General features: G+C 46.2%; 1 protein-coding gene across 1 annotated transcript; it reads left to right on the forward strand.

Moving 5' to 3' along the window:
• Nucleotides 1–275: 275 nt before the first annotated feature.
• Nucleotides 276–21,531, forward strand: LOC135535682 (transforming acidic coiled-coil-containing protein 2-like; the record flags this gene model as incomplete). Its single annotated transcript, XM_064962124.1, has 7 exons — nt 276–643; nt 3,234–3,283; nt 14,261–14,367; nt 14,636–14,819; nt 15,993–16,142; nt 19,223–19,315; nt 21,478–21,531. Coding segments are annotated over exons 2-7 (615 nt in total), but the record flags the coding sequence as incomplete, so codon positions are not given.
• Nucleotides 21,532–24,241: the final 2,710 nt, after the last annotated feature.

Genomic DNA, 24,241 nt, shown 5'->3' on the forward strand with positions numbered 1-24,241 from the left:
ACACCTCCACACCTCCTCACCTCCACACCTCCTCACCTCCTCACCTACTCACCTCCACACCTCCACCACCTCCACACCTCCTCACCTCCACACCTCCTCACCTCCTCACCTACTCACCTCCACACCTCTACCCACACACACCTCCTCACCTCCACACCTCCTCACCTCCACACCTCCTCACCTCCACACCTCCACACCTCCACACCTCCTAACCTCCACACCTCCTCACCTCCACACCTCTACCCACACACACCTCCTCACTTCCAAACCTCCTCACCTCCACACCTCCTCACCACAACACCTCAACACCTCCTCACCTCCACATCTCCTCTACTCCTCACCTCCTCACCTCCATACCTCCTCACCTCCACACCTCCTCACCTCCTCACCTTTTCACCGCCACACCTCCTCCTTCCTCCGCTCCAGGAGCCCACCCCAGTAGCTGAAGCTCAGCCTCCTATCCCCCCGCTACAGGACGACCACGCTACAGATGAAGAGAAGCTGGCCTCTTCCTCCAATCAAAAAGAGAAGCTGGTCTCCTCAGCCAACCATAAGTGGGCATCCAGGGAGGCAGAGATAACCTCTGACCCCCATGAAGACTTCCCTCAACCCTCTGACCTCACAGCCTTTGTCAACAGTCGAGGTAAGTTAATGTCTGCGTGCTGTTTGCAGCATCGCTATTGATTTCTATTTGACGTTGAGCAGCTAGTTATCCTGCCACCCTACCCACCCTGCCCAGTACTCTGCTAAACCCTGACCCTAGATCAGGAGAGGAGAGCCACCCTACTCACACTGCCCAGTACTCTGCTAAACCCTGACCGAAGCTCAGGAGAGGAGAGCCACCCTACCCACCCTGCCCAATAACCTAGTCCAACCTAGTCTAACCTAGTCCAACCTAGTCTAACCTAGTCCTCCCTAGTCTAACCTAGTCCTTCCGAGTCTAACCTTGTCCATCCTAGTCTAACCTAGTCCTTCCGAGTCTAACCTTGTCCAACCTAGTCTAACCTTGCCCAACCTAGTCTAACCTAGTCCTTCATAGTCTAACCTAGTCCTTCCTAGTCTAACCTTGCCCAACCTAGTCCTTCCTAGTCTAACCTAGTCCTTCCTAGTCTAACCTAGTCCAACCTCATCTAACCGAGTCCTTCCTAGTCTAACCTTTCCTTCCTAGTCTAACCTAGTCCTTCCTAGTCTAACCTAGTCCTTCCTAGTCTAACCTAGTCCTTCCTAGTCTAACCTAGTCCATCCTAGTCTAACCCAATCCAACCTAGTCTAACCTAGTCCTTCCGAGTCTAACCTTGTCCATCCTAGTCTAACCTAGTCCATCCTAGTCTAACCTAGTCCTTCCTAGTCTAACCTAATCCATCCTAGTCTAACCCTGTCCAACCTAGTCTAACCTTGTCCTTCCTAGTCTAACCTAGTCCAACCAAGTCTAGCCTTATACAGCCAAGCCCAGTCCAGCCAAGTCTAGTCCAGCCAAGCCCAGTCCAACCAAGCCCAGTCCATGCAAGCCCAGTCCAGGCAAGTCTAGTCCAGTCAAGCCCAGTCCAGGCAAGTCCAGTCCAGCCAAGCCCAGTCCAGACAAGTCCAGTGCAGCCAAGCCCAGTCCAGCCAAGCCCAGTCCAGGCAAGTCTAGTCCAGCCTAGTCTAGTCCAGCCTAGTCTAGTCCAGCCTAGTCTAGTCCAGGAAGTCCAGTCGAGTCTAGTCTAGTCTAGTCAAGCCCAGTTCAGCCTAGTCTAGTCCAGCCTAGTCTAGTCCAGCCTAGTCTAGTCCAGCCAAGTCTAGTCCAGCCTAGTCTAGTCCAGCCTAGTCTAGTCTAGTCTAGTCCAGCCAAGTCTAGTATAGCCTAGTCTAGTCCAGCCTAGTCTAGCCAAGTCTAGTCCAGCCTAGTCTAGTCCAGCCTAGTCTAGTCTAGTCCAGTCTAGTATAGTCCAGCCTTGTCTAGTCCAGCCTAGTCTAGTCTTGTCCAGCCTAGTCCAGCCTAGTCTAGTCTAGCCTAGTCCAGGTAGTCCAGTCTAGTCTAGTCCAGCCTAGTCCAGCCTAGTCTAGCCTAGTCCAGGTAGTCTAGTCTAGTCTTGTCCAGCCTAGTCCAGCCTAGCCTGGTCTAGCCTAGTCCAGGTAGTCCAATCTAGTCTAGTCCAGCCTAGTCTAGTCCAGGTAGTCCAGTCTAGTCAAGTCTAGTCCAGTCTAGTCTCGTCCAGTCTAGTCTAGTCCAGCCAAGTTTAGTCCAGCCAAGTCTAGTCCAGTTAGTCCAGTCTAGTCCAGTCCAGTCTAGTCTAGCCTAGTCTAGTCCAGCCTCATCTAGTCTAGTCCAGACTAGTCCAGCCTAGTCTAGTCCAGTCTAGTCTAGTCTAGTCTAGTCCAGTCTAGTCTAGTCTAGTCCAGTCTCGTCTAGTCCAGCCAAGTCTAGTCCAGCCTAGTCTAGTCTAGTCCAGCCTAGTCTAGTCTAGTCCAGTCTAGTATAGTCCAGCCTTGCCTAGTCCAGCCTAGCCTAGTCTAGCCTAGTCCAGGTAGTCCAGTCTAGTCTAGTCCAGCCTAGTCCAGCCTAGCCTCGTTTAGTCTAGTCCAGCCTAGTCTAGTCCAGTCTAGTCAAGTCTAGTCCAGTCTAGTCAAGTCTAGTACAGTCTAGTCCACTCTAGTCTAGTCCAGTCTAGTCTAGTCTAGTCCAGCCAAGTCTAGTCCAGCCAAGTCTAGTCCAGTCTAGTCTAGTCCAGCCAAGTCTAGTCCAGCCAAGTCTAGTCCAGGTAGTCCAGTCTAGTCTAGTCTAGTCCAGTCTAGTCCAGCCTTGTTCAGCCTAGCCTAGTCTAGTCTAGTCCAGCCTAGTCTAGTCCAGGTAGTCCAGTCTAGTCCAGTCCAGTCTAGTCCAGCCTAGTCTAGTCCAGCCTTGTCTAGTCTAGTCCAGCCTAGTCTAGTCTAGTCCAGTCTAGTCTAGTCTAGTCCAGTCTAGTCTAGTCCAGCCAAGTCTAGTCCAGCCTAGTCTAGTCCTGCCTCGTCTATTCTAGTCTAGTCCAGCCTAGTCTAGTCTAGTCCAGCCTAGTCTAGTCTAGTCCAGCCTCGTCTAGTCTAGTCGAGTCCAGCCTAGTCTAGTCTAGTCCAGTCTAGTCTAGTCCAGTCTAGTCTAGTCCAGTATTTTCTGTCCTTAACTGTCTCTGTTCTTCCTCTTCTCTCATTCCTCTCTTTCTCCAACTATCTTCTCTTTCTGTCTCTAACTCAGTCTTTTCTGTTGTCTCCATCAGTGTCCGACTATGAGATTGAGTACATGGAAAAGATTGTCCCTTCTTCATCGGTGAGTATTGTCGTGGAAAATCGGATCAAATACAACGCATACCAGAACTTGTGAAATCAATCAGGCTTTAATAAAAAAGTATAGCAAGCCGGAGTGCTCCGGGGACCACACACCTTTTTCAGAGCATTCGCTCTGATTTATACACATACAACATATGAGTCTATCCCACATGCAAATGAAGTTACATCCCAATCTGTGCATCCTGCTTGTTCAGCCCAATAACGCCCATATCTGCTTTCCGTCAGATTATAATGATGACAAGCTTTTTCCCTGCACTCAGCTAAATGCGTTCTTCTGTTTGTGTTATCTAGGGTCAGCAGACTATGTGTCTCCTCTGTTTTTAGTGTCCAGCTATACTAAAAATACTATACATTCCTCTATGTTATCTGTTTGTGTGTTATCTAGGGTCAGCAGACTATGTGTCTCCATCTTTAGTGTGTCCAGTTGCCCTAGGCGCCTATGTGTCGCCTTCCCTTCGTGTGGTCTGTTTTTAGCGTGCTCAGCTGTTCCATACTCTCATGGCCTCCTCTGGTCTTCTCTCCTATACAATAGACAATGCATTTTACCAGAATGGCAAATGCACTCTATAAGTTTATCTCTCTCTTGTGTTACAGTATTTATGCTCCTCCATATATGTACATCTTCTCCCAAATAACCCTCCTCTGGTGCTTATTAAGCACCAAAAAACTAAAAATGACATATATGGAATATCATACCCACAGTTGATTAACAAGATTAAAGCTTACTAATTAACGAGACCAAACATCTCTAGTATTTCATAAGAGTAAAAGATCTAGTTAAGTATAGAAACAATAAAAACAATACATTACATTTTGTTGAAGCATGAGCATGTAAGTACATAGCCTTGCCTGAGGTTATCTCAGTTATGTGAAAAAGAAAAAATATAATAAAGCAATGAGTATAATAACAAAATGAATGAGAAAACACAAGACCTCCATGCAGTTACAAAATAAAATTGACACAACATCATTCTAAATTTAAGCTGTCAACATGATCCTCCCTCTCAGACACCTCTCCAACAAATGTGATACCAATCTCTGTTAGAAGATTAAGGACCTGGTCCATAGACACTTGTAACCGGGATATCCCACTGTTACCTTCATGTTTTTGAAATTAACCTAGTATTTAGAAGGCAAAACCAACTTTTAATTAAAAGAAACCAGACATATTCATTGATATACCTATCAAAAACATTCAACAAAACAAACAAAAACACAAGGCCGTTAACAAAAGTAGATATATTAAAACCTTACATGGCACCTCTTGTACTTACTATGGAAATGACCCTTTTTGTGGATATGTATCAGTAGACTTTCTAATGAATTTGGAAGGACAGCATATACAGGTAAACCATCCTTACAAAAACCATGGCAAGCGTAACCACCTCCAGGGACCACTCCATACAGGCAGTTTGGATTACCAAAGGGACAGTCAAGGTGTCCACCAACCGCATTGCATAACTGTCCATTTTCATCAGTATAGTGACCTGGGCCACCCGCCACAGGATTAACTACCAGAGGGTCAGCTCTACTTACAGACATCCGTTCAACCGTTGTCTGGATCACAAGTGATTTCACCAAGGGTAAAACACAACAAAATACAATACCCAGAGCCAATAACCTCCCCCTCCCAGCATAATGGCCATCCTAGCAAACATAGCTCCCCATTTTCCCAATGCTAAGTCCAACCAATTCCAAACATGAGAGTCAAACCCAGCATTTGCCTTAACCTCTGCTCGTAAACCTTTAAGTTTAGCCATAGTGACAGCAAAGGATCCACAAGGCGCAGTGTTATTGGGAATAAAGGTGCAACAATCATCCCCAAACACAACACAAACTCCACCCTTCTCCACTAAAAGCCAATTGAGAGCCTGTCTATTTTGCCAAGACATTTTACTGGTAGCCTGTACCTGTTCCCCCAACGCCGTTAGAGCCGAGTCAGTATAGTTAATGAATCTCTGTTTATAGTATATTCAATTAATCCACTCCAAATTCTAATTTGGTATTATCCACAAAAACATAGATTCAAATCCAGATTTAATTTCATCTCTTGCCTTGAACTCCCGAGGTACTCCTCTCGGCTGTCCAATTACATCAAGGTATACCTCAGGATTTTTCTCATACTCCCTTTTAACTCTAGAGTTAACATAGTCATCATGGGGTGACTTAATAATGGTAACCTGTTGAATTGCACTAATTAAGGCACAAAAGACCAATCCATCCATCTGGCAGTACATTCAACAGTTTGTTTTTACCACACATCCAGAAACTATCCTCAATAACTCTGTCTTGATATTTTAGCATAATAAGAGATGGCGCAACCTGAGTTATTTTACCACACAACCCTTTTCTATTTGTTATCAACCCTTTATCACTATTTCTACTAACCCCTGCAGTCTCTAGTACCCAAATAGTATCACATTCTACAGCGGTGTTTCCTACATTAATCCCTTCGGTGTTGTGGCTGTAAAAACATTCATATTTACCTTTAATCACAGTGTTTCCATCTAACAAAGGCCCATTTAATTCAGTTCTAATGTTATAGACAGCACAATCCTTGTCACCCAACCCAGTGTTGTTCAACACAGTTATGCCTCGAGTGCTCCCCTGAGCAATCATACATTCTATATCAATCATACATTCTATATCACACAAGGGAATAGAATACTTTGTCGTGGTACAATGATAATTTTTCCAATTTGCACAGTTTTTAAATGATGCTGGTTCAGGGACTATTATGAGATCCGACAAAGGTGATTTACTACACAATATATAATTGTCAATTCTATGTTTATTTCTGCTGTATACTCAGCCCATTCGTACCACTACTTCTTCTCGTGTGGTGTCCTTGAGTGGTTCAGATTCAGATATGTCTATGTCAGTCATCTTTGCAATGTTCTTGTCTTGAGGTGGATCATTAGAGTTTGTAAAAAAATTCCAAATGTCAGTAAAGAACCCTCCTGGTTCTGATGCTTTCTAACTACCACAGGCTCTTACTGTTTAGGTATCAACAACTTCCGGCGCCGACAAAGATGGCCGCCTCGCTTCGCGTTCCTAGGAAACTATGCAGTTTTTTGTTTTTTTACGTGTTATTTCTTACATTAGTACCCCAGGTCATCTTAGGTTTCATTACATACAGTCGTGAAGAACTACTGAATATAAGATCTGCGTCAACTCACCATCAGTACGACCAAGAATATGACTTTCGCGAAGCGGATCCTGTGTTCTGCCTTTCAACCAGGACAACGGAATGGATCCCAGCCGGTGACCCAAAAAAACGACTTCGTAAAAGAGGGAAACGAGGCGGTCTTCTGGTCAGACTACGGAGACGGGCACATCGTGCCCCACTTCCTAGCATTCTTCTCGCCAATGTCCAGTCTCTTGACAACAAGGTTGATGAAATGCGAGCAAGGGTAGCATTCCAGAGGGACATCAGAGACTGTAACGTTCTTTGCTTCACGGAAACATGGCTCACTGGAGAGACGCTCTCGGATGCGGTGCAGCCAGCGGGTTTCTCCACACATCGCGCCGACAGAAACAAACACCTTTCTGGTAAGAAGAGGGGCGGGGGCGTATGCCTTATGGCTAACGAGACGTGGTGTGATCACAGAAATATACAGGAACTCAAATCCTTCTGTTCACCTGATTTAGAATTCCTCACAATCAAATGTAGACCGCATTATCTACCAATAGATAATAGAGAATTCTCTTCGATTATAATCACAACCGTATATATTCCCCCCCAAGCAGACACATCGATGGCTCTGAACAAACTTTATTTGACTCTTTGCAAACTGGAATCCATACATCCTGAGGCTGCATTCATTGTTGCTGGGGATTTTAGGCTAATCTGAAAACAAGACTCCCTAAAATGTATCAGCATATCGATTGCGCTACCAGGGCTGGCAAAACCTTGGATCACTGTTATTCTAACTTCCGCGACGCATATAAGGCCCTGCCCCGCCCCCCTTTCGGAAAAGCAGACCACGACTCCATTTTGCCTATCCCTGCCTACAGACAGAAACTAAAACAAGAAGCTCCCATGCTGAGGTCTGTCCAACGCTGGTCCGACCAAGCTGATTCCACACTCATTACATTTACATTTAAGTCATTTAGCAGACGCTCTTATCCAGAGCGACTTACAAATTGGTGAATTCACCACTCCAAGACTGCTTCCATCACGTGGACTGGGACATGTTTTGTACTGCGTCAGGCAACAACATTGATGAATACGCTGATTCGGTGTGCGAGTTCATTAGAACGTGCGTTGAAGATTTCGTTCCCATAGCAATGATTAAAACATTCCCTAACCAGAAACCGTGGATTGATGGCAGCATTCGCGTGAAACTGAAAGCGCGAACCACTGCTTTTAATCAGAGCAAGGTGACTGGTAACATGACCGAATACAAACAGTGCAGCTATTCCCTCCGTAAGGCTATCAAACAAGCTAAGCGTCAGTATAGAGACAAAGTAGAATCTCAATTCAACGGCTCAGACACAAGAGGTATGTGGCAGGGTCTACAGTCAATCACGGACTACAAGATGAAATCCAGCTCAGTCACGGACCAGGATGTCTTGCTCCCAGGCAGACTAAATAACTTTTTTGCCCGCTTTGAGGACAATACAGTGCCACTGACACGGCCTGCAACGGAAACATGCGGTCTCTCCTTCACTGCAGCCGAGGTGAGTAAAACATTTAAACGTGTTAACCCTCGCAAGGCTGCAGGCCCAGACGGCATCCCCAGCCGCGCCCTCAGAGAATGCACAGACCAGCTGGCTGGTGTGTTTACGGACATATTCAATCAATCCCTGTACCAGTCTGCTGTTCCAACATGCATCAAGAGGGCCACCATTGTTCCTGTTCCCAAGAAAGCTAAGGTAACTGAGCTAAATGACTACCGCCCCGTAGCACTCACTTCCGTCATCATGAAGTGCTTTGAGAGACTAGTCAAGGACCATATCACCTCCACCCTACCTGACACCCTGACCCACTCCAATTTGCTTACCACCCAAATAGGTCCACAGACGATGCAATCTCAACCACACTGCACACTGCCCTAACCCATCTGGACAAGAGGAATACCTATGTGAGAATGCTGTTCATCGACTACAGCTCGGCATTTAACACCATAGTACCCTCCAAGCTCGTCATCAAGCTCGAGACCCTGGGTCTCGACCCCGCCCTGTGCAACTGGGTACTGGACTTCCTGACGGGCCGCCCCCAGGTGGTGAGGGTAGGCAACAACATCTCCACCCCGCTGATCCTCAACACTGGGGCCCCACAAGGGTGCGTTCTGAGCCCTCTCCTGTACTCCCTGATCAACCACGACTGCGCGGCAACGCACGCCTCCAACTCAATCATCAAGTTTGCGGACGACCCAACAGTGTTAGGCTTGATTACAAACGACGAGACGGCCTACAGGGAGGAGGTGAGGGCCCTCGGAGTGTGGTGTCAGGGCAATAACCTCACACTCAACGTCAACAAAACTAAGGAGATGATTGTGGACTTCAGGAAACAGCAGAGGGAACACCCCCCTATCCACACCGATGGAACAGTAGTGGAGAGGGTAGTAAGTTTTAAGTTCCTCGGTATACACATCACAGACAAACTAAATTGGTCTACTCACACAGACAGCATTGTGAAGAAGGCGCAGCAGCGCCTCTTCAACCTCAGGAGGCTGAAGATATTTGGCTTGTCACCAAAAACACTCACAAAATTCTACAGATGCACAATCGAGAGCATCCTGGCGGGCTGTATCACCGCCTGGTACGGCAACTGCTCCGCCCACACCCGTAAGGCTCTCCAGAGGGTAGTGAGGTCTGCACAACGTATCACCGTGGGCAAACTACCTGCCCTCCAGGACACCTACACCACCCGATGTTACAGGAAGGCCATAAAGATCATCAAGGACAACACCCACCCAAGCCACTGCCTGTTCACCCCGCTATCATCCAGAAGGCGAGGTCAGTACAGGTTCATCACAGCTGGGACCGAGAGACTGAAAAACAGCTTCTATCTCAAGGCCATCAGACTGTTAAACAGCAACCACTAACATTGAGCGGCTGCTGCCAACACACTGACTCAACTCCAGCCACTTCAATAATGGGAATTGATGGGAAAGGATGTAAAATATATCACTAGCCACTTTAAACAATGCTACCTAATATAATGTTTACATACCCTACATTATTCATCTCATATGTATACGTATATACTGTACTCTATCATCTACTGCATCCTTATGTAATACATGTATCACTAGCCACTTTAACTATGCCACTTTGTTTACATACTCATCTCATATGTATATACTGTACTCGATACCATCTACTGTATCTTGCCTATGCTGCTCTGCACCATCACTCATTCATATCTTTATGTACATATTCTTTATCCCCTTACACTGTGTATAAGATATTAGTTTTGGAATTGTTAGTTAGAATACTTGTTGGTTATTACTGCGTTGTCGGAACTGGAAGCACAAGCATTTCACTACACTCACATTAACATCTGCTAACCATGTGTATGTGACAAATAAAATTTGGTTTGATTTGATTTATTGGCGTAAGACCAATTCTGAATGACTGAGGAGCTACTCCCTTCGGTCAATCTTGTTCTCGTTATTTCACCTTCAACTGGTTCAATCTGATTCATGGTGAGCAGCCACTCTTCCACACATTTGATTACTGTCAGGTCTCATCCTTTGGGGTCCCAAACAGCTTCTCCCTTTGTTATATGACGCGTCCATCCACAGAGTGGCTTCTCCAGTACAGGTTTCTTCTTCCATACAGAGCGATACAAGTTTTAGCCATGCTCAGAACGCATTGTTTCTTCCTGGTCGGTTATCGGTATCTTACCCATATTACAATTTGCTTTTCTTCTAACTAATTTTACCACGTTTGCGATTTCTCATATACGTTTATCTTCCGTCTTTTGACGCTAATAACAACTTCTCCACGTATTTTATCGCCACTGAAACTGTTGTTTCCGTGCAAAATGATTCCAAGTGGGGCTATTTGTAAATCACATCGGTATCTTACTAGAAGTTTGGTAAAACGTAATCTAGTATGTATTTTATCACATATAAACTGTACTCTCTATGAACCACTTATTGATCGATCAGAGACTATACACCGCTTGGTGAAAATTCCATTCTGACTAACCTCAAAACGATTAGTTGTTGTTCTTTTGAAAAGGGTGCAAAGTCCTGTATATCGGCATTCTCTGCTACCTCATTCCAGTGTCATCTTACACTCATTTTCCCTCTTGTTATCTCCACTTCTGCAACTTCTTTCTCTCAAATATTTTCTATAGCTTTGTAAAGCACTCGCACGTTTGCAAGGGCAAGCAGAATCATATCTGTCCCCCATCGTAATGTATTTCTGATGATGGAATGTTAATTAACTTTAAAACGCTGGTAAGTTAAGCTTCTCGTTATGGTTTTATGTGATTGTTCCAATTCATTATTTTATTTATCCTGTTTACCGGGTAATGTTGCCCTACATTATACGGTTTGCTCTTTCATATTCAAGCCGAATTGGTAGAATTAACGTGCGCTTCTTTCAGCGACTCTATGGCTTTATTAAATTTCGCTATTGTTGATGATTAGCTACCGGAGAGAGAGACCAAATCAAGACGCTGGACAGAGTGGAATCAAGTATAGCAAAAAGGCAGTTTATTAAGTCAAAGATATCTTGTCCTCTAATTAAGCGTGCACGGACCTAGTCATATGGCTCAGAAGGAGGCAGCTGACAAGGATCCCTGAACAGAGTGTGCAACAGATTTTATACATAGAATGACATAGGTTGATTCTTGTAGTTCTGTCTTCTGACTGGTTGGTGAAGGTTGGAGGCGGGTCCTGACCGAGCCTGTGCAGGAGCCTTATTGGTGCCCCGTGAAGTCCTCCCATCCTGGCTCCTGCCCAGTAGAAAGGGGAGTGGAGTGTGTGTGTGTGTATTTATGCAAGAAGATGTTTGTGTGTCCCATTATGGCCAGGTGTGTGTGTTCGTGTGATGGAATGTCCGTGTGTGTCCCGGAGTCGTGAGATAAGGGAGCAAATGGGGTCGTGAAATAACATAGCTGAGGGGGGTAGTTTATTGCTGGGTATGTTTGTGTCGGGGGACAGTGAGCCCGGAGATCAGAGGGGTCTTGAAACACAGAGAGCTGAGGGGGGTAGTTTATTGCTGGGTATGTGTGTGTCAGGGGACAGTGAGACCGGAGATCAGAGGGGTCTTGAAACACAGAGAGCTGAGGAGGGTAGTTTATTGCTGGGTATGTTTGTGTCAGGGGACAGTGAGACCGGAGATCAGAGGGGTCTTGAAACACAGAGAGCTGAGGGGGGTAGTTTATTGCTGGGTATGTGTGTGTCAGGGGACAGTGAGACCGGAGATCAGAGGGGTCTTGAAACACAGAGAGCTGAGGGGGTAGTTTATTGCTGGGTATGTTTGTGTCGGGGGACAGTGAGACCGGAGATCAGAGGGTCTTGAAACACAGAGAGCTGAGGGGGTAGTTTATTGCTGGGTATGTGTGTGTCAGGGGACAGTGAGACCGGAGATCAGAGGGGTCTTGAAACACAGAGAGCTGAGGGGGTAGTTTATTGCTGGGTATGTTTGTGTCGGGGGACAGTGAGACCGGAGATCAGAGGGTCTTGAAACACAGAGAGCTGAGGGGGTAGTTTATTGCTGGGTATGTTTGTGTCGGGGGACAGTGAGACCGGAGATCAGAGGGGTCTTGAAACACAGAGAGCTGAGGGGGGTAGTTTATTGCTGGGTATGTTTGTGTCGGGGGACAGTGAGACCGGAGATCAGAGGGGTCTTGAAACACAGAGAGCTGAGGGGGGTAGTTTATTGCTGGGTATGTGTGTGTCGGGGGACAGTGAGACCGGAGATCAGAGGGGTCTTGAAACACAGAGAGCTGAGGGGGGTAGTTTATTGCTGGGTATGTTTGTGTCGGGGGACAGTGAGACCGGAGATCAGCAGGCAGCTGTAGCCCTGCGCCCGATCCCAGCCCCAACATGCCGAATAACACACCCGACACCAGCGAAGTTCACAGCCCCCGCTTACTTACTCACCAGACATGCATGCACATTCATATTTGTTATACAATTCCCAAGTTTACACACATGCATGCAATTCATTGAATTCAAAAGTTCTTTCGTTTCTATAGTTTTTAGGAAATTTGAGAGAGAGACGTACTTGACGGTCCCCTGCTGCTACCGGATCTTTTGTGGCAATCTACACAGACATTTCAACTATTGTAAGAACTTTGCTTACCTTGTTTATAGTTGGGCGGCCACCCTTGTCTTGCCAGATTGCCCCAAAGATCCCGCGGCCAGCCAAGAACGTCTTCAGTCCCTAATTCTCCTGGCAAGCTCGCCAAGTTATGTCGTGGAAAATCGGATCAAATACAACGCATACCAGAACTTGTGAAATCAATCAGGCTTTAATACAAAAGTATAGCAAGCCGGAGTGCTCCGCGGAACACACCTTTTTCAGAGCATTCGCTCTGATTTATACACATACAACATATGAGTCTATCCCACATGCAAATGAAGTTACATCCCAATCTGTGCATCCTGCTTGTTCAGCCCAATAACGCCCATATCTGCTTTCCGTCAGATTATAATGATGACAAGACCCTTGCTTTTTCCCTGCACTCAGCTAAATGCGTTCTTCTGTTTGTGTGTTATCTAGGGTCAGCAGACTATGTGTCTCCTCTGTTTTTAGTGTCCAGCTATACTAAAAATACTATACATTCCTCTATGTTATCTGTTTGTGTGTTATCTAGGGTCAGCAGACTATGTGTCTCCTCTGTTTTTAGTGTCCAGCTATACTAAAAATACTATACATTCCTCTATGTTATCTGTTTGTGTGTTATCTAGGGTCAGCGGACTATGTGTCTCCATCTTTAGTGTGTCCAGTTGCCCTAGGTGCCTATGTGTCACCTTCCCTTCGTGTGGTCTGTTTAATGTTCAGCTGTCCCATACTCTCATGGCCTCCTCTGGTCTTCTCTCCTATACAATAGACAATGCATTTTACCAGAATGGCAAATGCACTCTATAAGTGTATCTCTCTCTTGTGTTACAGTATTTATTCTCCTCCATATATGTACATCTTCTCCCAAAGTATCTATCCACAGTCAGATAGGAAGGTTCCTCTTCGTCTTCCATTGAGAGCCATGTCTGCCTATGGCGGCCTTTCTCAATAGCAATGCTATGCTCACCGAGTCTGTACATAGTCAAAGCTCTCCTGAAGTTTGGGTCAGCCACAGTGGTCAGGTATTTTACCACAGTGGTCAGGTATTTTACCACAGTGGTTAGGTATTTTACCACAGTGGTTAGGTATTTTACCACAGTGGTTAGGTATTTTACCACAGTGGTCAGGTATTTTACCACAGTGGTTAGGTATTTTACCACAGTGGTTAGGTATTTTACCACAGTGGTTAGGTATTTTACCACAGTGGTCAGGTATTTTACCACAGTGGTTAGGTATTTTACCACAGTGGTCAGGTATTTTACCACAGTGGTTAGGTATTTTACCACAGTGGTTAGGTATTTTACCACAGTGGTTAGGTATTTTACCACAGTGGTTAGGTATTTTACCACAGTGGTCAGGTATTTTACCACAGTGGTCAGGTATTTTACCACAGTGGTTAGGTATTTTACCACAGTGGTCAGGTATTTTACCACAGTGGTCAGGTATTTTACCACTGTGCACTCTCTGTTTAGGGCCTGCTGACATTCTATTTCGCTCTGATTTTTGTTAATTATTTCCAATGTGTCAAGTAATTGTCTTTTTGTTTTCTCGTGATTTGGTTGGTACTAATTGTATTAATGTCCTCTCCTACTCTCTCTCTCTCCCCTACTCTATCTCTCACACTCTCACGCTCTCTCTCAATCACACACACACACTCTTTCTCACACACTCCTGCCCTCTCTTACACACTCTCTCTCTCCAGCCTCTGTCTGTGAAGAAACCTTCTGCTCTCTACTTGAAGCTGGACTCTGTGACAGACAGCCTGACCAAGCCTAATCACAGATCAGAACCGAACTCTCCCTGCACAGGGTACAACACACTGAGATACACACACACACACACACACACACACACACACACACACACACACACACACACTTTCGTCACACACAATAATCAACATGAGCACTGCATTTTAAAGTCATTAGTAATTCGTTCTAAATGTCATTCAGATTCAGAAGGGTATGCTGAACAACATTTCACTATCCCGTTCTAGTCACCAATGTAATGCTTCTACCACACAGAGATCCTGTCTGTTCTTCTCAACATCCCTCCTTCCTTCTCTCCCTCTCTCTAGGAGTTTTGAGGAGATAGAGGCCCAGATCACAGCCCAGATGAAGACCCCGGTGCTGGGCTCTCGGCCCGGTCCGGAGGGGTCTCGGCCCGGTCCGGAGTGGTCCGCTGGAGAGAAGGAGAAGACCAGGAAGAGAGAGAGCCAGTCACTCAGCCGGACACAGAGCACAGACAGGGATCATGGACTGGTGAGTCACAATACCGAACTCTCTGGTTGTCAATCAATACACCTGGTGGATCAATACACCTGGTGGATCAATACACCTGGTGGATCAATACACCTGGTGGATCAATACACCTGGTGGATCAATACACCTGATGGATCAATACACCTGATGGATCAATACACCTGGTGGATCAATACACCTGGTGGATCAATACACCTGGTGGATCAATACACCTGGTGGATCAATACACCTGATGGATCAATACACCTGATGGATCAATACACCTGGTGGATCAATACACCTGGTGGATCAATACACCTGGTGGATCAATACACCTTGTGGATCAATACACCTGGTGGATCAATACACCTGGTGGATCAATACACCTTGTGGATCAATACACCTTGTGGATCAATACACCTTGTGGATCAATACACCTGGTGGATCAATATACCTGATGGATCAATACACCTGGTGGATCAATACACCTGGTGGATCAATACACCTGGTGGATCAATACACCTTGTGGATCAATACACCTGGTGGATCAATACACCTGGTGGATCAATACACCTGGTGGATCAATACACCTGATGGATCAATACACCTGGTGGATCAATACACCTGGTGGATCAATACACCTGGTGGATCAATACACCTGATGGATCAATACACCTGATGAAATGACTGTGTGTTTCTCATCGTCTTCCATGTGCATGCTCTTTGTGTCAGGCTCGTCTCAGAATACAATGTTACGACACATTTTCTTTCCCAGTTTGCTGTGCCGTGACCTCTCAACTCTGTCCGTGTCATGTGTACAGTAGAGGGCGACAGTGCCAACCCTAAATAATGTGTTGCCTACAGTGTAGATGCTACCCCGGTTAAACTTTCAAATCCCTGGCTTAAGTTAACTTCCATAAGGTAACTACCATAAACTACCTACCGGCCAGCAAGAAACAACTCATTACCTCCGTCTCAGCAACTCAGCCCCTCCCAACCTTCTGCTGACACTGCCCAAAGCTTTGCTGTGCAATGCTGACCCCCTCCTCACCCCCCTCCTCACCCCCTCCTCACCCCCTCCTCACCCCCTCCTCACCCCCCTCCTCACCCCCTCCTCACCCCCTCCTCGCCCCCTCCTCTTCACCCCGCTCCTCACCCCCTTCCGCCTCCCTGCTACCACCCCCTGTACTGTAGCTCCCCACGCAGGGCCCTATGGAGGTCCCAGCCCCAGACGCACCCCACTTAACCAGGCTGTCTGAGTGCCCTGACCCCCTGGTGCACCTGGAGGCTGTGGAGCCTGACCTGGCAGAGACCAACCCCACTGCCTTCGCCCTCAAACTACAGGTGTGTTGATTAGAGTCAGAGTCCTCCCTCGCGTGCCAGCCTGCTTCCTGTTGGACCCTCTCTGTCAATGATTTATCATGGTTATTTTATTGAATATTATTATATTATTGATTTATCATGGTTACGTTATTGATTTATATTATTGATTTATGTTATTGATTTATATTATTGATTTATCATGGTTATATTATTGATTTATATTATTGATTTATCATAGTTATATTATTGATTTATATTATTGATTTATCATAGTTATATTATTGATTTATCATAGATATATTATTGATTTATCATGGATATATTATTGATTTATATTATTGATTTATCATAGTTATATTATTGATTTATATTATTGATTTATCATGGTTATATTATTGATTTATATGATTGATTTATCATAGTTATATTATTGATTTATCATAGTTATATTATTGATTTATCATGGTTATATTATTGATTTATCAATGATATATTATTGATTTATCATAGTTATATTATTGATTTATATTATTGATTTATCATTGTTATATTATTGATTTATATTATTGATTTATCATGGTTATATTATTGATTTATATTATTGATTTATCATAGTTATATTATTGATTTATCATAGTTATATTATTGATTTATCATGGTTATATTATTGATTTATCATGGATATATTATTGATTTATATTATTGATTTATCATAGTTATATTATTGATTTATATTATTGATTTATCATAGTTATATTATTGATTTATATTATTGATTTATCATAGTTATATTATTGATTTATATTATTGATTTATCATGGTTTTATTATTGATTTATACTATTGATTTATCATGGTTATATTATTGATTTATATTATTGATTTATAATAGTTATATTATTGATTTATATTATTGATTTATCATGGTTATATTATTGATTTATATTATTGATTTATCATGGTTATATTATTGATTTATATTATTGATTTATCATGGTTTTATTATTGATTTATACTATTGATTTATCATGGTTATATTATTGATTTATATTATTGATTTATAATAGGTATATTATTGATTTATATTATTGATTTATCATGGTTATATTATTGATTTATATTATTGATTTATCATGGTTATATTATTGATTTATATTATTGATTTATAATAGTTATATTATTGATTTATATTATTGATTTATCATAGTTATATTATTGAATTATCATGGTTATATTATTGATTTATATTATTGATGTATCACGGTTATATTATTGATTTATATTATTGATTTATCATAGTTATATTATTGATTTATATTATTGATTTATCATGGTTATATTATTGATTTATATTATTGATTTATCATAGTTATATTATTTATTTATCATAGTTACATTATCGATTTATATTATTGATATATCATAGTTATATATTTGATTTATATTATTGATTTATCATAGTTATATTATTGATTGATATTATTGATTTATCATGGTTATATTATTGATTTATATTATTGATTTATCATGGTTATATTATTGATTTATCATGGATATATTATTGATTTATCATAGTTATATTATTGATTTATATTATTGATTTATCATGGTTATATTATTGATTTATATTATTGATTTATCATGGTTATATTATTGATTTATATTATTGATTTATCATGGTTATATTATTGATTTATATTATTGATTTATCATGGTTTTATTATTGATTTATACTATTGATTTATCATGGTTATATTATTGATTTATATTATTGATTTATAATAGTTATATTATTGATTTATATTATTGATTTATCATGGTTATATTATTGATTTATATTATTGATTTATCATGGTAACACTATTGGTGTTTGAGGATGAGTGTGTGTCCTCACTGTCTCTGCCTCTCTTTATTTTCACCCTGGTGTCTAGTCAGTTTCCTTTACCTTAGCTACTCCATTACTTTCACTGAGCTTCCTTTTATCTACAATATGTTAGCCTGTTAAGTGTTGACTACTGTATGTGTGTGACTGTTTGTTGATCTGTGAGTGTGTGTGGGTACTGTAGGGGGGAAGCAAGTCACCTCAACCTCTGGTTCTCTTTATGTCTCCTCCTTCTCCCTCTGGCCACACCCTCCCTTCTCCCACTCCTCCTCCTCCCTCTGGCCACACCCTCCCATCTCCCACTCCTCCTCCTCCCTCTGGCCACACCCTCCCTTCTCCCACTCCTCCTCCTCCCTCTGGCCACACCCTCCCATCTCCCACTCCTCCTCCTCCCTCCGGCCACACCCTTCCTCCTTCTCCCTCCGGCCACACCCTCCCTTCTCCCACTCCTCTCCCTCCTCCTCCCTCCGGCAACACCCTTCCTCCTTCTCCCTCCGGCCACACCCTCCCTTCTCCCACTCCTCCCCCTACTCCTCCTTCTGGCAACACCCTCTCTCCTCCTCCCTCCGGCCACACCCTTCCTCCACCTCCCTCCTGCCACACCCTTCTCCCCCTCCTCCCTCCGGCAACACCCTTCCTCCTCCTCCCTCCGGCAACACCCTTCCTCCTCCTCCCTCCGGCAACACCCTTCCTCCTCCTCCCTCCGGCAACACCCTTCCTCCTCCTCCCTCCGGCCACACCCTTCCTCCTCCTCCCTCCGGCCACACCCTCCCTTCTCCCACTCCTCCCCCTTCTCCTTCCGGCAACACCCTTTCTCCTCCTCCCTCTGGCCACACCCTTCCTCCACCTCCTTCCTGCCACACCCTTCTACCCCCCTCCCTCCCCTGCCACACCCTTCCTCCTCCTCCCTCCGGCAACACCCTTCCTCCTCCTCCCTCCGGCAACACCCTTCTTCCTCCTCCCTCCGGCCACACCCTCCCTTCTCCCACTCCTCTCCCTCCTCCCTCTGGCCACACCCTTCCTCCTTCTCCCTCCGGCCACACCCTCCCTTCTCCCACTCCTCCCCCTCATCCTCCTTCTGGCAACACCCTCTCTCCTCCTCCCTCTGGCCACACCCTCCCTTCTCGCACTCCTATCCCTCCTCCTCCCTCTGGCCACACCCTCCCTTCTCCCACTCCTCCCACTCACCCCCCCGTCCCCCTGTCCTACCTGTGTCTCAGGAGGAACTGGTTCTAGCTGCTCTGAGGATAGAGGCTCTGCAGGTAGCCAAACACATCTCAGACAGCCCCTCCCTCTCCACTGTCACCCCCCAGGTACTGAGCTGAACCAGCCTGCACCTGTACCTGCTCACCGTGTGTGTGTGTCGATGTGTGACTGTGAGAGCAGCATGAGCGTGTCTCAGCCTGCCGCCCCCCACCCCTTCCCTTTTAGAAACACCATTGTGTGAGCCCATGTCCAATGCTCAACAATAACAAGCTGCCTCTCCCTGTATTTCCCCACGTAACATCTCTAACACGGCTTGTAGCCCCTGACCTGTGACCCCTAACCCCTGAATTCCAATCACCAGCTTTCCTGAATCAATCAGCAGAAAAGAGCGCTGGGCCTTTTCTCTCCTTTGTATCAAACCCATCCATGCATGTTGCCTGTTGGCCTGATCAGGAAAGGCTTCGATAAACACGATGGTGACTTGGGATATGGTTGACTGGGTCAGTCACCATCTGATAACGCCACGTTATCCTCATTCCTAGGGTTGCACATTTCCGGTAACTTTCACCAAAATTCCCAGGTTTTCCAGAAATCCTGTCAGGAGGAATCAAGATTTCCACCTGCTTATTCGATCTTTATTCCGGGACTCTTCCAACACTGATTTCTGGAAAACTTGGGAATTTTGGTGAAAGCTACTGGAATTTTGCAAAACCTACTCATCAATCTGTAGTCATTCCTCAATCAAATGGGAGTCATTATTTATGATGATATACTGTTGTTTTTCTGGTAAATAACAACAACTAAGAACAACACTGATGAACACAACAGGGTCACGCCAGATGTGCTGAAAGTGAGGTCTGTTGGGTAGGTTTCCTCAAGTGTCAACACATAACCTCATTTCAGGTTGAATGTCCGCAGAAAGAAGGTTCATTGATGCCTGGTTGAAGGTTTGGAGAAGGTGCAAGATTTCACAACTTGATTTTAGATGTTTCATCACCCTGAAAGTAATCTATGGTCCACCTCTGGTCTCTTGGACTTCCCACCCCTATGGGAAGTCAGTTCCCGCTCAGCCCAGTCCAAGCTCTTCGCTGTCCTGGCACCCCAATGGTGGAACCAGCTTCCCCCTGATGCTAGGACAGCAGAGTCCCTGTCCATCTTCCCCCTGATGCTAGGACAGCAGAGTCCCTGTCCATCTTCCCCCTGATGCTAGGACAGCAGAGTCCCTGTCCATCTTCCCCCTGATGCTAGGACAGCAGAGGCCCTGTCCATCTTCCCCTGATGCTAGGACAGCAGAGTCCCTGTCCATCTTCCCCTGATGCTAGGACAGCAGAGTCCCTGTCCATCTTCCCCCTGATGCTAGGACAGCAGAGTCCCTGTCCATCTTCCCCCTGATGCTAGGACAGCAGAGTCCCTGTCCATCTTCCCCTGATGCTAGGACAGCAGAGTCCCTGTCCATCTTCCCCCTGATGCTAGGACAGCAGAGTCCCTGTCCATCTTCCCCCTGATGCTAGGACAGCAGAGTCCCTGTCCATCTTCCCCCTGATGCTAGGACAGCAGAGTCCCTGTCCATCTTCCCCTGATGCTAGGACAGCAGAGTCCCTGTCCATCTTCCCCCTGATGCTAGGACAGCAGAGTCCCTGTCCATCTTCCCCCTGACGCTAGGACAGCAGAGGCCCTGTCCATCTCCCCCCTGACGCTAGGACACCAGAGACACTTCCCATCTTCCCCCTGAAGCTTGGACAGCAGAGTCCATCTTCCCTCTGACGCGAGGACAGCAGAGTCCCTGTCCATCTTCCCCCTGAAACTAGAACAGCAGAGTCCCTGTCCATCTTCCCCCTGATGCTAGGACAGCAGAGTCCCTGTCCATCTTCCCCCTGATGCTAGGACAGCAGAGTCCCTGTCCATCTTCCCCCTGATGCTAGGACAGCAGAGTCCCTGTCCATCTTCCCCCTGATGCTAGGACAGCAGAGTCCCTGTCCATCTTCCCCCTGAAGCTCAGACAGCAGAGTCCATCTTCCCCCTGACGCTAGGACATCAGAGTCCATCTTCCCCCTGACGCTAGGACATCAGAGTCCCTGTCCATCTTCCCCCTGACGCTAGGACACCAGAGACACTTCCCATCTTCCCCCCTGAAGCTAGGACAGCAGAGTCTTCCCGAAAGGACCTGAAACCCTACCTCTGTCTATTCCCATGTCTCTTCCCCACTCCTCTTCCTCCTCTGTTCTCCCATCTCGTCTCTGTCTCATGCTGATGTTTCACCACTCCACAGTCCCTCCTCAAGAAGCCCAGCCCTCGCAGGTGGAATCTCTTCAGTTCACCCAAAGTAAGAGGAGAAATGTCACCCCCTCGTCACTGTTCTCCTACTGACCAGTCACCCCCTCGTCACTGTTCTCCTACTGACCAGTCACCCCCTCGTCACTGTTCTCCTACTGACCAGTCACCCCCTCGTCACTGTTCTCCTACTGACCAGTCACCCCCTAGTAACTGTTCTTCTACTGACCAGTCACCCCTTACCCCCTGACCAGTCACCCCTCACCCCCTGACCAGTCACCCCTCACCCCCTGACCAGTCACCCCTTACCCCCTGACCAGTCACCCCTCACCCCCTGACCAGTCACCCCTCACCTCCTGACCAGTCACCCCTTACCTCCTGACCAGTCACCCCCTAGTAACTGTTCTCCTACTGACCAGTCACCCCTTAGTAACTGTTCTCCTACTGACCAGTCACCCCCTAGTAACTGTTCTCCTACTGACCAGTCACCCCCTAGAAACTTTTCTCCTGCTGACCAGTCACCCCCTAGTAACTGTTCTTCTACTGACCAGTCACCCCCTAGTAACTGTTCTCCTACTGACCAGTCACCCCTAGTAACTTTTCTCCTACTGACCAGTCACCCCTCACCCCCTGACCAGTCACCCCTTAGTAACTGTTCTCCTACTGACCAGTCACCCCCTAGTAACTGTTCTCCTACTGACCAGTCACCCCCTAGTAACTTTTCTCCTGCTGACCAGTCACCCCTAGTAACTGTTCTTCTACTGACCAGTCACCCCTTACCCCCTGACCAGTCACCCCTCACCCCCTGACCAGTCACCCCTTAGTAACTGTTCTCCTACTGACCAGTCACCCCCTAGTAACTGTTCTCCTACTGACCAGTCACCCCCTAGTAACTGTTCTCCTACTGACCAGTCACCCCCTAGTAACTTTTCTCCTGCTGACCAGTCACCCCCTAGTAACTGTTCTTCTACTGACCAGTCACCCCTTACCCCCTGACCAGTCACCCCTGACCAGTCACCCCCTTAGTAACCCCTGACCAGTCACCCCTAGTAACTGTTCTCCTACTGACCAGTCACCCCCTAGTAACTGTTCTCCTACTGACCAGTCACCCCCTAGTAACTGTTCTCCTACTGACCAGTCACCCCTTAGTAACTGTTCTCCTACTGACCAGTCACCCCCTAGTAACTGTTCTCCTACTGCCCCGTCACCCCTCACCCCCTGACCAGTCACCCCTCACCTCCTGACCAGTCACCCCCTAGTAACTGTTCTCCTACTGCCCTAATCCAACTAGAGACAGAACTAGATCCCATCCACTTCTATCTAAAAGGTCTGTAACATGGACTCAATCTCTCTCCCTCCATTTCCATCTCTCTCTCTCTCTCTCTCTCTCTCTCTCTCTCTCTCTCTCTCTCTCTTTCTCTCTCTCTCTCTCTCTCTCTCTCTCTCTCTTTCTCTCTCTCTCTCTCTCTCTCTCTCTCTCTTCATCAATATCTTCTCTTCTCTTCTGTTGTTCCCATTCCAGTGCTCCGTTGATAATGTGTCTGGTTTGTTATTGTCTGAAGGCTTACCTGTATGTACAGTATATTACCCTGACATACCCTTGTCTTATTTTACTGTAACCTGTTGGCTTCATGGTGAGAGGGAGGGTGGTAGAGGAAGGGAGGGAGAGTGGGATGGAGGGAGGTAGAGGGAAGGAGGGAGAGTGGGATGGAGGGAGGGAGGTAGGTAGAGGGAAGGAGGGAGAGTGGGATGGAGGGAGGTAGAGGGAGGGAGGGAGGCAGAGGTAGGGAGAGGGAGGGAGGTAGGTAGAGGTAGGGAGAGTGGGATGGAGGGAGGTAGAGGGGGTAGAGATGGATGGAGGGAGGTGGAGGGAGGAAGAGGGAGGTAGAGGGAGGGAGGGAGGTAGAGGTAGGGAGAGTGGGATGGAGGGAGGTAGAGGGGGGGTAGAGATGGATGGAGGGAGGTGGAGGGAGGTAGAGGGAGGTAGAGGGAGGGAGGGAGGTAGAGGAAGGGAGGGAGAGTGGGATATAGAGGGAGGGAGATAGGTAGAGGGAGAGAGATAGAGGGAGGTAGGTAGGTAGAGGGAGAGAGATAGAGGGAGGTAGGTAGGTAGAGGGAGAGAGATAGAGGGAGGTAGGTAGGTAGAGGGAGAGAGATAGAGGGAGGTAGGTTGGTAGAGGGAGGGAGGTATAGATAGAGGGAGGGAGGTATAGATAGAGGGAGGTAGGTAGAGATAGAGGGAGGTAGGTAGGTAGAGGGAGAGAGATAGAGGGAGGGAGGTATAGATAGAGGGAGGGAGGTATAGATAGAGGGAGGTAGGTAGAGATAGAGGGAGGTAGGTAGGTAGAGGGAGAGAGATAGAGGGAGGGAGGTATAGATAGAGGGAGGTAGGTAGGTAGAGGGAGGTAGAGATAGAGGGAGGTAGGTGGAGGGAGAGAGATAGAGGGAGGAAGGTAGGTAGGTAGGTAGAGGGAGGTAGAGATAGAGGGAGGGAGGTAGGTAGAGGGAGAGAGATAGATAGAGGGAGGTAGGTAGGAAAGAAGGAGAGAGATAGAGGGAGGTATAGGGAGGTAGAGATAGGGAGGTAGGGAGAGAGATAGAGGAAGAGAAAGAGAGTAGAGATAGAGGGGAGGGGGTAGCTAGAGGGGGAGGATAGAGGGAGGTAGGTTTGAGGGAGGTAGAGATAGAGGGAGGTAGGTAGAGGGGAGAGAGATAGAGGGAGAGAGGAGGAGGGAGGAGGTAGGTAGAGGGAGGTAGAGATA

The sequence above is a fragment of the Oncorhynchus masou genome, unplaced genomic scaffold (genome assembly GCF_036934945.1).
Source record: "Oncorhynchus masou masou isolate Uvic2021 unplaced genomic scaffold, UVic_Omas_1.1 unplaced_scaffold_4983, whole genome shotgun sequence".
Lineage (NCBI taxonomy): Eukaryota > Metazoa > Chordata > Actinopteri > Salmoniformes > Salmonidae > Oncorhynchus > Oncorhynchus masou.